Raw genomic sequence first — 15,558 nt, 5'->3', positions numbered from 1 at the left:
TGTTTGTTGTTAATGCACATTTGCTTCAGTCTCTAAAAATATATTAGAAACATCAGCAGGCCCAAAATGAAGCTGCTTTCCTTCTTGAGAACTTTACTCCCTAGTTCCTGTAGTTTGTACTAGAAGGGACCAAATGGGGGAGATTTTTTTCATTTCATTTGAGGTTTTCAAAGTGAGACATATTCTTTTCAAGATTATGGTTTCCTGACTAAAGAAAATCAAATACCTATCAGTTACCTCTCAGTTACTCAGGGTCACTAAAATCAATGGCCTTAATCAAAGAGGGAAGTAATTCCTGTATTATAATGAGTAGGTATATAAAAGACCAGTATTTGAAAAAGAGAACATGACCTATGCACCCACAAAACACATTAACCTGGAGAAGCATTAAAAGTTCACCAGTTATGCACATCTTGTAATTGAATACCAATAGACAAAATTGTAGCTGATTATCTTCATTGGTTAGAGCACAGAGCTAATGAAGCCAAGGTTATGAGTTAGACTTCCATATAAGCTTTGCTTTGTTCAATGTTCCATCATTTTACAAATAAGAGCTACTGGTAACAGGTAGATACGAGGATGGTTCCACACAAATCAATCACTACTACTACTGGATTCAAACACATTCATAACCTAATGGTGATAAGTCAGCAATATTGTCCTTTTATGTGAAGAACAGTATTATAAAATGCTGCAAAATGAAATAGTAAATTGTGAGGAATATTTATTCCCCAGAATTTGAATGACGTAATTTAGAACTTAATCTAACTATATAATTAATTTAGGTTTCCATTGGATTTCTTACTGGAATCTTAGTTCTTTTATTATACCCCTCCCCAATCCCAAAATCACATACACAAAAGCTACTTGTTCTATTTCCAAGAGTCAGTCCTAAAGGTCCGTATGAACTCCACCTTCTGTGAATGTTCAAGACAGGCACAACCTTCTCAATGGAGCCTTCCCTGTTTACTCTCAATTCACTTTGTTTGCTCATCTATAAATTAGGGTTTGGGACTAAAGTCCCAAGGTGCCTTATAGCTTTAAATTTGTAATTCAGTTACTTCACCCCTAGTCCCATTACATCATAATCTTGAAATATCTTGGGGCACCTTGGAGGGTGTCTGACCTTGACAGAGACTTAATAAAGGTTTGGGGAATGTTTATTACTGAAATGAAAGGACATTTTTGAATGCCCTATTGAATATATCTTTTTCAAAACAATAAACAAAGGATTGTGGTCACCAAAACTACCAATTTAGTCACTGAATCCACTTTTCAAATAGCATATAATGCTACATAAATCTTGTTTTAAGGCAAGGATTTAATAAAAAGTATAATTGAAGTGAATAGGGGTTGATTGCACATAAATAAACAAGAATCGATGTACATCAAACCCTGGGATTTTCCCAAATTGAAAGAGAGATAAACAAATTGTTGAATTGTTGAACAATGAGAGCTGTATTGCATTTAAACAATAAGGAACTGTCTTTAAGCAGCAGCCCTATAATAGATGCCTGTTATATGGAGCAGAAAATTCAGGATTATATTTGCTGAAGCCTCAAGTGAAAAAAAATAACAAAAACAAAACCCCAGGATCAAAATCTTTTCATATTAATAGAGATAATCTTTGGGTCTTCTGCTCTCATTCTCTCTCTCTCTCTCTCTCTCTCTCTCTCTCTCTCTCTCACACACACACACACACACACACACACACACACACACACACACACACACAAATCTGATTTACTACAAACAACCTTGGACCCTTAAATAACTTTGAGTAGAGTAAACAGATTAACTCAATACTAATAAGAATAAATATTCTATTAACTTTAACTATCAATGAAAAGTAGCACTGAAAATATTCACTCAGGTCCTATATTGAAAGCCTGCTAAGGTAACTCATGATAAACAATAAAACTAGATAGAGTTACTTAGAAAATTTCCAAAGACCATGTTAATGAGTAAAGGCACAATACTAAAGATAGGCTTTATTTTTTTTAATCATCCTAATATTTTCATCTTTGTTTGAGGGGAATGAAACTACTAGCAAAGATTTCCTAGATAAACAAAACAAAACAAAACCACCCCCACAGAAGTGAAAACATCCAATGCAACTCTTTGGTCCAGTGCCCACTTTTCTTCTATCCTGTCCCAATACATCAGCCTTACAATGAGATTGATTCAATGGTGAACATAATACCAACATTTACCAAATGGAACTCTCCCGGCTGACAGCTGCTCAGCCCCTCCAGTGAGAAGACACAATGAATGGTAACACGAAGGGACTGGGCATATAGAATTTTCACTGTTCAGAAGTCCAAAATACGAGGTTCACACCATAGGAGAACAATATGAGGGAAGGAGGAAGAGAAAGAGACATCAAAGTTTCTTTAAATGAATCTATGAAACAACGTTCTTCATTTTTACTATCCCAAAACTATGAATTTCTGAAGTTTAAATTTGGGCTTCCTAAGCTCACACAACTGGAAAGACTTCAAGACAGAGACATAGCCTTGCAGAGTCATCTCGTTCCTTTGTATCCTTCCCAATTATGCAGTCAGATCATTACCGGATTCACCTGTGGTTCTTATTGTTCAGGGTGATGGATTAGTAAAGTTATAAACTGTATAAATCCTGTTATGTAAGTGAAGAAATCTAATGTTGCTTGATTTAAGATGACCAAATCGGAGACTTCTTCCTATGGCTACTTGCACCCAAATTTCACATGAAAGACAAGAGGTTAAACTTCTACCAGATATTATGAAATTATACATGAGAAAAAAGATGACTCAAGTAGGGTGGGCAATGAAATGTCTTGAGGGAGTAAATTATAAATGCAACATAGACTCAAATTCATCAATTCTCTGCTTTGTGTTTCCCTTTTTAATTTTCCGATAGGATATTGTGTTGTATCTTGAATAAGTATGTCTGGAAATATCATTCTTCTTCCCCAAGACTGGTAGCTCCTCAGGTGTCATAGGAAGTGAACTTGGACTGCTCAGAGGGGAGTCCTCACTGCCATTGCCTTCTTCATTGAGATAAGAAGTGCCTCCATTTCCTTTCTTAAACTCGATCAATCGTACTTCATCTTCTTCATCGTCATCATCAATATTCTCGATATCATGATCTATCTCCTGTTCTCCATCTTCTCCTTCCTCATCTTGTTTGGACATCATCATTCCATCTTTTCTGGGTGGCTGTGATCCCAGCCACTTCAAGTTAGCTTCTGTTTGTGCTTCTTGAAATTCCTCATTTTTCCTAACTCCATCATCTCTTCCTGCTAGAAGTTTCTCATTGCCACTTTCCTTCTGTCTTGTTTCCTGGACTTTTTCTTGTAGAGGAATCTTCTCCCACTGAAGTCCTATGTCAAAAATCAATTTGGAGGTGAGATATGCTATATTCTAAAATATCTAATCATTTATAATTATCTATTATGCCTAGAGATTTAAAGTCTAGTTGGGGTAGAAGGAAAGAAGAAATATATTGATTTTTAAACACTGGAAACATCAATATTTATAGTGGAAAAAGAAGGATTTCTTGGTGAAGGGGGAGGGGAGGGGGGAAGGTTTTTTTCTGATAAAAACTGGTTTTGCATATCTCTCTTTTAAGAGACTCTCCACTAAGAGACTCCCATTAGAGACATAATTACGATTTTTTTTGTGAAAAAGCCAAAAATCATTCCAGCACTGTCCCAAGAAAAAGAGACAAAGACCCCTTTCAACTGAATTAAACAAATATTTCTATAACCCTATGGGCCGTTGCATGGAGGCAGGGAAGGAGCTCACCCCAACGTGCCATCTGGTAGCTTCCTATTTTTACCAATCATTCTTGCTAACAAGATGCTAAGCTGTTTTTTGTTATATTTTTTTCTATCTGCTGAAGGGCTAAAAGTACTGTCAAAAATCTTTAAATTCAGGAGTCTGTGGATAAACCCTATCACCCAGCCTTAGTTTTGGATTTTCTTCCCATAACTAAACATAAAATCATAGAGGTAGAACAAGAAGGAACCTCAGTGAACATAGAGTCCAACCTCCTCCCCTCGTTTTCTAAATAAGGAAACTGAAGTTCAGAGATATTAAGTTACCTGTCCCAGATCACACAAGTTAATGAATACTAGAGGCAGAATTTGTACTTAGATCCTCCATTTGCAGAACTAGCATGCTTTCCAATGTACCCCTTTGCTTCCAGTCTGATTTAAAGTACATAGGTTTGAGTCTGAAGCAAGTGCACAAATGTACTTAGAGTAAAATTATAGACTCCATAATTTTAGTGACCCCCAACAGCTAGCACAAAATCATTTCTAACACCCAATTCAGCTTGAAACAGAAATACTATTTTCTAGGGGAAGAAGAAGAAGAGGAGTCTTTTTGCCTCCAGATCAGGCACTCTAACTACTTCACCACCTAGCCAGCTCAGGACAGTTAGGTGATGCAATAGAGCACCACCCCTGTAGTTGGTAAGACCTGAGCTCAAATCTGACCTCAGATACTTGATACTTTTTGGTGTCAAGTCACTTAATTCTGATTGTCTCGCATCCAGGGCCATCTCCAGTCATCTTGATTCCTATCTGGCTACTGGACCCAGATGATTCTGGAGGAGAAAGTGAGGCTTGTGACTTAGCACAGCACCCCCCCACTCAAATCCAATTTACTTGCTTGTCATAGCATCATCTCCCTGACATCATGGTCTCCTTCAAAAACAAAGGACAAATATCATTTTCTAGGGTACCATAGTTTAGACCATCATAATTGGGATGTGTCTATATAATAACAAAACAGTCCATTGATTTGGACAATTCATTAAAATTGCTGGAGAGAAGGTTGGACTAGATAAAAGAGGAGATTCCTATGAGCTCTAAATCTATTATCTTATCTCCATTCTTGAGTGTTTCCTTATTTCTCTGATCACACCCCCAAATACTGGGGAAAAGATCACCATTCTCATAACTATGGCTAGAGCATATTTTCTTTCCCCTAGCAGGAAAGTTTCTCCATGGCTTTAAATTACATTCCTCCCAAATATTTTTTAGCATTTTTATTATTTATCATTTTATGACAATAATTGCTTTGCAGATTTATTTCAATGGATTTTTCTCCATAGGAAAGGTGATAGGAAAAAATTCATGCCACTAGAATTTAAGGGAAATAAGTATTCCCCTATAAAAAAAGGAAGTAGATATTTTAAGAAATGCCAAGAGTCCACCTACTTTAAGAATCCAAGTATTGCTTTCTTATTTTTCTATACCAATGTGAAAGTCAATAAATAGCAATATAATGCTGTCAATGGAATGTGCAGATCAGAGATTTTTCAGGAGAGATACTGCACCAAAATGTAACTTCCCCAACATCCAAGTAGCCTGAATGTTTGGGAGAATGAAGATAAGGAAGAGAATTTAACTAAAAGAGAAGTAATCTCCTAAAAGAATGAATTCAAGAGAAGTTCAGAGTCATTTTAAAAATGAGTTTCACTAAGGACACATTGCCTTGGTAGTTAACTACTTTTTCATGGCAAACTTCTCCTCTTAGAGAGGACTTTCAAATTAACTCAGAAGAGATGAGAGCCTTCCAGAAGTCTTCCCTCTTTCCTTAAACCACAGTGTGGTACATCCCCTCCCCCTCCCCCCCCCCCCCCCCCCCCCGCCAAGAGCAATCTCCAACTCCATTCACCACTCAGACTTATTGCAGGTTCAAGTCACCCTTTCCACCATCCCAGAGAGCCCATTCCATGCTGTCTCACCTTGAAAATATGGGAGATTATATTTAGATAGCTATCACATCCATGTCCTTGTTAGCACATCTCTATTTTAAATGATGCTCTAATTTCCCAACAAATGGGCTATTCAATGTTTTGCCTGTGGGGTCCTAGGTATTAATTAGGGTAAATTGGTTAGGCACTAAAAACTGCCTGCAACTTTGAGATAAAATGCTGGTGGCTGGGAGTCAGGGTCTGTGAAAGACTACTTAATAGATTTTATTGTGCACTTATAAGGAAGCATGCCTTGAATATAGATGTCTTCTTAAATAGAAGAGACTTCTAAAGGATTCAGTATGTATCTGGCTATCAAACTTGTTGAAATATGAGGTATGATGATTTTTTTAATCTTCCCAACCACAAAGAAGCTGATCATCCTAAAAATTTTATTGACAGGATTTATGGGACTAATTTGAGCTACCATGCAAGAACCCTCCAAATTTCTACAAAATTCTATGAATATACAGTTACTCCAAAATATATGTCAATTCCAGACATGAAGACCAAATCAAATTAAAGACCAATTTACATTCTATTGGATATGTGGTAGAGATTTTGAGATTGCGAATAAAAACTAAATGTCAGTTGAATGGACAAATATCATACCCCTCCATACAGAACATTTTAGTCAGCTATACTAATCCATGCAATCTGGGTCTTGATCTCCCTGGGATGTTTTCTAAGGTGGAAGTGACTGATAAATCATGACTGACTTATCTGTCTCCAACAGTCTCAAGAATTTGGATTTTTTTCTGAAATTGCTTTTCTCCCCCACGCATACACCCACATATCCCTCCAATAGCCCATGCAAAGCTGTTCCCTATATACAGTCAGAATATTGTGTACAAAGTGTGAGTTCTCATTACCTTCCTCTGATGTCATTTCATCAGCTCTTGTTTCTTTGAGGGAGAAACTTGCTATTCTCTTATGAACAGTAAAGTTGTCCTCTTCTGTTTTTTCTTAATAAAGATACAAGAAGGATATAAAAGTTATGACAGTTGAAATGGAACTAAAGTTACCAAAAAGCCCTGGAAAGGAGGTTCTCTGTTGTTATGATTAAAAGTGATATTTTCCTTTTTCACATAATTTCTTGCAAAATTCATTTTATTTATGGGGCAGCTAGGTGGCGTAGTGGATAAAGCACCAGCCCTGGAGTCAGGAGTACCTGGGTTCAAATTCGGTCTCAGACACTTAATAATTACCCAGCTGTGTGGCCTTGGGCAATCCACTTAACCCCATTTCTCTTGAAAATACCTAAAAAAAATTCATTTTACTTAACTTTTCATCTGTCTTCAGATATCCTTGCTTATTATAGAAACATTCAGTCTGATATCCTTGGACACAAAAAGGTAGTTAGATTCTGATTTCCCCTATTGTATTATTGTATTAGGTCTGACCGAAAAGGTTGCTTGAATTCTCACATACATGCTATTCTTGACTATTCTACTAAAAAGTATAAGAAGGGCCCATATGAGTCCCCAAGTTTTCAAACTGAAATAAACAAAATCATTTAACTTATACTTTACCTTCTCGCTGCTTCTTCTCTTCCAAAGACCAAGCCACATCTCGGAAGATCCTGCTGTCTCGAGAATGTTTCCTTTCTTCTATATTTCCTTTAGAGAAAGAATCTTCAAGACTTAGATCTTCATCTTGGTATTTGCTGAGGTCCTCCGGGGTAAAAACCTCATCACTAATTTCAGTGATCTCTTTCTCAGGTGACACGTCTCCATTGTACTCAGCCAGACTGGATGTCTTTGGAACTTCTGTCATAATTTTCCAGTAAAATGCCAACTAATTTGAAACCTTTGGGGGATAACTAAAAGGAATGGCTCCCCTTGGTAGGTTATTTGATTTCTCCTTTAAAATCTCTTCCTAGCAATTCCAGGATCCTAAGTTGTAAACTTTTCTGCCTATCTCACTATATTTTTTTCTCCAATGCTTAACAAAGTTTGTTTATTTTTTCCCCCTTAAAGTATCCTCCTCCAAACCAGAACACAGAATAAAAAAGCTGGGATTTATTTGCGACTTAACAACCTCTTCTTTGCACCAAACTTACCAACTGGTACCCTTGTTATTGCTTGGTCCTCCCACTTGCCTAATTAAGAAGCAATATTTTAATTTACGTAAACATCTGAAGCAATTGGTCTTTTGTATTAGCATGGAGAAAATGCTTTCCAACATGGCCAGCCCTGCACTGAACCAAGATTTGTGTTCCCTTGTGATAATAGTCCTTTGTTATTCCCCTTGTAACAGGACCCACAATTGTTCCACAGCTTTAATCCAAAAAGAATGACCACCTTAAGTCATGCTAGTGCTCTGTAACCGGCTTAATATTTTCAGGCAGGTTTTGTTCTAATAAACCTCAGATGCTTTTGAGTAGACAATAGCTTCTTTTCCTGATCACTGAAAAATAAAACTAGCTTATCCTGTGTTGGCTTTCTGTATAGGTGGCCTATCCAGCCACCCATATAGACTATGATCTGGGGCCTTCAGAAAAGGATCTCTATTCTTCCCCCTATTATTATTCTTTTTAGTTGCATGCTGATTCCAAATCATCCAAATTGTAAGAGCTCTCTCTCAAAATACCTTATATTTAGCTACTGTGTACATATTCATATTTATTAAATCTGTTTTTGTTATCTTTATAAATATATTTGTTGTCACTCTCATTGGAATGCAAGATCTTTGCAAGCAGAGGTTGTTCATTATCCTTGTATCCCCAGGGCCTACAAAATAGTGTCTGGTATACATGAAGCACTTAATACTTGTTCATTGATCTATTGATCCCTTCCCTTAAAGACTTTAACAGGAACATAATAAGATATAGCAGTTTTAAAGATAGTTTTTGTGGATTTAATGACTTCCTTTTCAATCCACCACACTTGATTTGGCATCTCATAGTAGAGGAGTTAGTAGTAGAGTTAAATCTATAAGAAGCCATAAATGTCATCTAGTGATTGTAACCATCCTCATTTTATAGGTGAACAAATTAAAAGCCAGAGAGAAAAAAGACTTGTTCAAAGTCACACATAGAGTAAGTAACAGAACAAGAATTTAAACCCATATTCTCAGACTCTATATTTATTTATTTAATGGTTTGTTTGTTTTTGTGGGGCAAGAAACTCCATGGTCATGCAGTTAGTAAACATCAAGTGTCTGAGGCCAGATTTGAACTCAGGTTTTTCCTGATCCCAGAACCAGTGCTCTATCTACTGTGCTACCCAGCAGCTACTCCCTGGTTCTATCTTTAAAGAAAAAAGAAGTGTGTTAATGCTTTGCTTTTTTGCATATTTGTCAACTCTCAATAATCCTACTACTCCCTAGTAAAATCTTCTTTTGTAATGAAGAAACACATTTAAACAAAACATTGCCTGGTAAAGATAGGTAAATAAATGGGTGTTGATGAACTCAACACAATGATCATGTCCAGCAGCACATACTGGACCACTTTACCAAGTACAGGGAGGTGTACTTAGCCATTAAGTCTCTGGAATTGAGATTGCTCAGAGTATCAATATGAGTTCTCATGTCTTGTTATCCTTTATGTGATTACGTGTATGTGTGTAAAAACATATATAAAAGCATGTGTGTACACCTAAATATACATATATATTCCTTGGTTTTCTGAATTTCTCATAATCATCATTTCTAATAGCACTGTATATTGTTGCTGCTGTTGCTGTTGATGAATCATACCTGACTCTTGTGACCCCTTTTGGGGATTTCTTGGTAGAAATAATAATACTAGAATAGTTTGTTATTATTTCCTTTTCCAGTTCATTTTAAAAATGAGGAAACTGAGGCAAACACAGTTAAGTGATTTGTTCATGGTCATACAACTGAGTCACCTGTCTATGAAGATCTATCTATTTATATGCATATGCATACACATGTGTACATGCATTTTATGCATGTGTGTACACATATACATGTATACATACATGACTGAGATCTGTAGATCTATATAAAAATGTACCTACCCCGTGTAGTCTGGGAACTATTCCACAATTTATAGTCTTACACAGTTGTCTTGTACACAATAATATCCTGTTACATTCATGTGACACAGTTTGTTTAATCAGTCCCTCAAAAGGCCCTCAATTGGTTTTCAGGTTTTCTATGTCCAAGGTCTTTTCACACAGGATCACAATTGTAGAACTAAAAGGAACTTCAGAGATCTTCTATCTAGTCCCTCATTTTGCAGATAAGGAAACTGCGACCAAAGAAATATTAAGTGACTTGTCTAAGATCACATAAGTAATGAAAGAGAAAAAAAGAATTTGAAACAAGTTTTCTGTCCACCAAACATATACCATGGTTCAGTGACCTCAGTTTTTCATTAAAATTCTTCTGGGAAAAGTAGATCTAGTTTGGTACACAGGCAGTTTAAGGCTCATAGTCTTCTCTTGCACCTACCTTGTCATGAGGATTAAAATGAGATCACATTTGTACAATGCTTTGCAAATCTTAATGCTTTAACAGATACATGTATATAGATATAGATATAGATATAGATATTAGATATTGTTATATTAAGGTCACCCATTATATACCTTCCTTTACCCCTTTACCCCCTTCCTATATTTGTGGTCTTATAGAGGAAAAATGTGATTGATTTTGCCAACTTCCTCTCTTAGAATGTCACATTTTGCTATTTTTCCAGCTTTTTAACCATTCAAAATCAATCTGTAGGAATGAGAAAGTATTTCAAGTGTTTTGTTAGCATGTGCTCACATCTACAAGAAACTTTTCATTCTGTCCTATGGGATGGTGAGGCTCAGGTCAACAATTTACTACTTCTAAATTTTTCCTTATAAGTATGAAGCAGCAGAAAGCTTATTTTAATCTTACTTTATTTTTCATAGTTATAAGGGAACCAAAGGACAAAAAATAAATAACTAGCAAATAGACCACCTGGCACTCTGTCATTAAAAAAGATTATTTACTAACCCATTGTGTGTTACTACCTGTAGCTTAAAAAATGTATTACTCTTTGCACAAATGGTTTTTAAACTCGAATGTTATCATATCTCCCATGTGGTGGTAGAACTTAGGTGGGGGAAGGATAAAACGAAAGATGACTTAATGACATAAAGTTGGACATCTTTTCACCAGTCATTTCTCTTAAATGGGAGAGAGGTCATTGAAACCAAGGCAGCAGTGAAACTGAAGATATATTCAAGTAGGAGATTATCTTCATTTTGCAGCTGAGGAAACTGAGACTCTGAGAGGTTAAAGGACTCACCAATGATAGTAAAATTAATAGAGGTAGAATTTGATGCAAAATCTTAAAAGAAAGTAGAAAGAGAGAGAGAGAGAGAGAGAGAGAGAGAGAGAGAGAGAGAGAGAGAGAGAGAGAGAGAGAGAGAGAGAGAGAGAGAGGAAAGGGAACCTTGAAAAAGTCTCTGAACAGCTAGGTGGCGCAGTGGATAGAGCACGGGCCCTAGAGTCAGGAGTACCTGCGTTCAAATCCAGCCTCAGACACTTAGACACTTAATAATCACCTAGCTGTGTGGCCTTGGGCAAAGCACTTAACCCCATTGCCTAGCAAAACAAAAAAACAAAAACAAAAAAAAAGAGGTCCCTGATTTCCAGATTGCCCTACAAAAGACTGGAGAATCTCCCCTCCCCTCAGGTGAGAGATTAGAGTGTCTCTTTGACTCTCTGTCTCTCCTCTCTCTGTATGTCTCTGTCCCTCTTTCTTTCTGTCTTCCTTCTGAACTGAGTTATCTTTCACTTTCTATTGTTTGTTATATTTAAATCTGAACAACCTTTTTTTGATTTTTATTTGCAATAATCTTAAATTAATGGGTGTTTTGTGAGCTAGTTGAAATCAGAGATTGTCTTTTAACATTTTTTATATCCCTAGCATTTTTTATCTCCAACACCTGGCACATTGCTGGCATTGTGTTTAATAAATGTTTCTTCATTGATTGATCTGTGAAACTGCATTTGGTGGAAAGACAAATCTTGAGATATACTTTGGGACCCCCTTTCCTGTGGAGGAATAGAGACTAGAAGAGCAATTTGAACATAAAAGTCATTTCTTCTAGATTAATAACATTTAGCAAGAGGAGGAACATAATTCTAGCCAGGTATCCTCTCTCTGCCATTCCATTATTGCTCTTCTTTTTGTTGCTTACTTCTCAAAGTTTCTCTTCCACCAGAGTCTGGAACCATATCTCTCTCTCAAATCCTTCCCCTATGCAGGCACAGAGCATCAAATAATCCTCTTCACCAATGAAGTCTTATGTAAATACCCAATTTTGAACCCCAAGTTACATTCTTATCATCTTTTCCCTCCTTCTCCTCCTTTTTATCATACACTGTTTCACCTGCAGTTATAAATTTTTTTGCTAGGCAATGGGGTTAAGTGACTTGCCCAAGGTCACACAGCTATTATTAAGTGTCTGAGGCCGAATTTGAACTCAGAAACTCCTGACTCCAGGGCTAGTGCTCTATCCACTGCACCACCTAGCCACCCACACCTGCAGTTATTTTAAGAAAACTAATTTATGATGCCAGTTACATGGGATATGACACCATATTTTTTAAGCTTTCCAGAACAATTTTAATGGTAAAGAAAGGAAAAAACTCAAGGTAGAAAATAAAACTGTTTTACTGTATTAGTCATCATTACTAATATTTAAAGTACCTGGATTCATCCGAGAGATATTGTTGATCTAATCTCTATAGGAGCTTATTGGCAGGCAATTACAAATCTGTCCCCAACAGTGGGATTTGACTTGATTTATTTAATAGAATAGGGAGTAAGGGAACTTCTATTTTCATAGATATCTGATAGACAAGTTAGCAGGATGAAAGAGTACCTCAATATGTTTATGTATGTATATATTTATAATATTAGGCACCACATATGCATACACATCTTTTTGTAGTTTGAAAGTATTTTATAATACTTCTAGAAGGATCTGTGTGAAAGTAATATCACTATCGTCATCAAGCCTCTCATGCTATTTTGAATGTCACCAGGAGTTTAAGGCAACATGTTGTTATTCAAGGGATACAGGCAAACAAAATAATTAAACACATTTTTTCTTTAAAAAATATAGCCCTGCTGTGAGTCACTGCCTCTCCAAGAAGGTGACAGTGATATGAATGTGAACAAATGTGATGTCTCCTAGGATGCCTAGTATAATTTATTTGAGATAAAATTCATCACAGGCTAAGCAAGAGAAACCTCAGTTGCTCTCAGTGGGTGCAATAAATCTTCAGACATATTAGAATCCTGCTTAAAGAGTTTGTGTTTGGTCTGAGAAAAAGATAGCTGACAGCTTATGGAGGTTTTTCTGACTTATGGTGGGATGGGGGCAATGTTGTGTAAACAAATGGATGATAAAACTCCACTTTGGTGATTAGACTGCTCACTTCCAAGAGAGTTTAAGGTAGAAATAAACTTTCTTTATTCTCCTAAACTGTGTGGCATAGTGGATGGATTACTAGACTTGGTGAAAAATTCCTTCTTGGAATTCTTAATAGCTGTGTAACCAAAGGCAAATCCCAGCCCCTCTGAACTGTAGGTAACTCTCACAATGGGTTGTGATCTATATCAGTAGAGAAAATGCATATCTTTACCTCTAGAAAATCACTAGTCCTTAATGTATTAATTAATATATTATTAATCACAGAGTTCATGGAAACTTATACTACATTCTGTGTGCTTCAAGTACTTTAGCCTGGATTGCTGTAGCCTGGGGCAATGTGATAAAATGGAAAGAACCAGATTTAGTTTAGAATACCAAGTCTGCCACTTGCTTAATGTGTCAGGAAATACTGACTGGGGGTGGGCAGTGGGGGAAAGTAGGATAGATTACATGAAATTGGGAAAGAAGGCAGTTATCTAGTGTTAGAATTTGACCATAAGATTCTTTTTTTTTAGGTTTTTGCAAGGCAAATGGGGTTAAGTGGCTTGCCCAAAGCCACACAGCTAGGCAATTATTAAATGTCTGAGACCGGATTTGAACCCAGGTACTCCTGACTCCAGGGCCAGTGTTTTATCCACTGTGCCACCTAGCCACCCCATAAGATTCTTCTTGATATATCTCTTCTCTTAGGTACACTGCAGCAAAGGCTTCAGACTTTAGTTGTGGCTGTACTTTGCCCCTATCGCATGGTAGAAAAATATTTGAATCCCAATTGAAGACTGCCACCTTCAGATAGATAGGCATAATAGGCACTCAATTAATTAGCCAAGAATAACATCATGGTAACATTCCTCAGTAAGGTTAGTAAAGGACTACCAAGGCCAGTTCCTGTGGTATAATTAACAGTGTAGGCTGAACTATTGCCTCTCAAAATATTCCATATTCGCATTTGTAATTGTGCTCAAATAGGACTCTATCCTATGACTCAACTTCCTATGTCTGACTCCAACGTGAATCACTATGTCACCATGATCCATCCCCAGTGTTTTCACCCAAACTAACCTGAGTTGTGAGGAAGCACTGTCAAAAGAGAAAGAGATGCCTCAGGATGAGACAAGCTACAGGTTCAGTATATCTTTAGTTAAATGCCACAAAAGCAGAGAAACAAGGAAGAATTTCTCCAATTCATTGAATTCCACTGTGAGAAAAGTCTGCTAGTGATACTATTTAATATGTAAAAAAATCTGCAGCCTAGGTCAGCAAGATATTGCAAATACAAACACAAACATCTATTATTTGGTAGACAACAGTTTTTTTACAATAAGATGGAAAGCCCTTCCCTAGTTAAAGCTAACATCAGAATTTTTTTAAAAACTCTTTGAATTAATATGGCAAAAAATGTAGTTTAGTTTTCTATTGAGGTCTTCCTCATTTAGCTATTCTTTGTGTTCCAGGTTGATTAGTATGGACAGTAAGAGAATGAAAAGATGCCTGAACTTTGAATTGTTTCCATAATTCTCCTCTGCTACTGAATAGCAGGAGTGATCAAATTTATCAACAAGTATTTATTAAACACAAAACCAATAATTAACCAATCACTGTCCTCAGGAGCTTACAGTCTAGATAGGAATTGGCAAGTACTTATAAATAAAATAGATGTAAGATAATGGGAGAAGAAAAAGGTTTCTCATGGATCAGAAATTCTTAACATTTTGGGTGTCATGAATCCCTTTAACAATCTCATGAAACTTAGGCACCCCTTCTTGAATAATATTGATAAGTCATTAAAGGAACTGTTCAATCTCAGAAATTAGGGGGAAATAAAAATGATGTAATTTTCCCCAACCAAGTTCATGGACCCCCTAATTCTATCTATAACCCCCTTGGAGGTCTCTATACTCCAGATTAAGAATCATGATATAGAAGGAGGGACCTGAAATTGAACTAACCTGTGGATGAAATTAGGATTTCTAAGAAATGGATGTGCAAAGATAATCCATTCTGAGCACAAAAACTGGCAATTTGTTGGACATAATGATCAACAAGGTTCTTTTCAGCTCAAACATGCTAACATTTTTAGTCCTTTAATTTTTTTTCAGTTTTCTCATCTACAGATCAGAAATAATCATTCTCATACCTCAGGGTGGCAATTTGACAGAGTTGGTAAGAGTAATGGATATGGACTCGAGAATATCTAATTTCTACCAAAGATACATATGAGCCACATCCTCCTGGACAAATCAATTAATCTCTCAGAGACTTTGGTCTCCATGCAGAAAATGGCAATAAATAAATAGCAGGAAACTTACTTCTAAAGGGCTTATAAAGGATCAAAGCATACATAAATGGAAGTCTCATTTTCTGTACTTTGTATAAACTTCAATGTGACCTTTTTGCTCTCGCTATTAGAATGTTCCTT

At 36.5% G+C, this 15,558-nt stretch overlaps 1 protein-coding gene across 1 annotated transcript; it reads right to left on the bottom strand.

Moving 5' to 3' along the window:
- Window positions 1–2,030: 2,030 nt before the first annotated feature.
- Window positions 2,031–7,546, bottom strand: ERMN (ermin). Its single transcript, XM_074236733.1, has 3 exons — window positions 7,281–7,546; window positions 6,621–6,713; window positions 2,031–3,364 (listed from the first exon to the last, which is right to left on the bottom strand). Exons 1-3 carry the CDS (start codon window positions 7,522–7,524, stop codon window positions 2,832–2,834), a joined length of 870 nt encoding a protein of 289 aa, XP_074092834.1. The 5' UTR covers window positions 7,525–7,546; the 3' UTR covers window positions 2,031–2,831.
- Between the last annotated feature and the right edge of the window lie 8,012 nt (window positions 7,547–15,558).

Source organism: Macrotis lagotis, chromosome 1 (genome assembly GCF_037893015.1).
Source record: "Macrotis lagotis isolate mMagLag1 chromosome 1, bilby.v1.9.chrom.fasta, whole genome shotgun sequence".
In the NCBI taxonomy this organism is placed as follows: domain Eukaryota; kingdom Metazoa; phylum Chordata; class Mammalia; order Peramelemorphia; family Peramelidae; genus Macrotis; species Macrotis lagotis.
This window is presented reverse-complemented; position numbering and strand designations above follow the sequence as displayed.

Coding starts and splice junctions, on each gene's coding strand:
- ERMN (XM_074236733.1), bottom strand. CDS start 7,524: ATGACAGAAGTTCCAAAGACATCCAGTCTGGCTGAGTACAATGGAGAC. Junction 6,714..7,280: donor AGAGAAGAAGCAGCGAGAAG/GTAAAGTATAAG, acceptor ATCTTTATTAAG/AAAAAACAGAAGAGGACAAC. Junction 3,365..6,620: donor TGAAATGACATCAGAGGAAG/GTAATGAGAACT, acceptor TTTTTGACATAG/GACTTCAGTGGGAGAAGATT.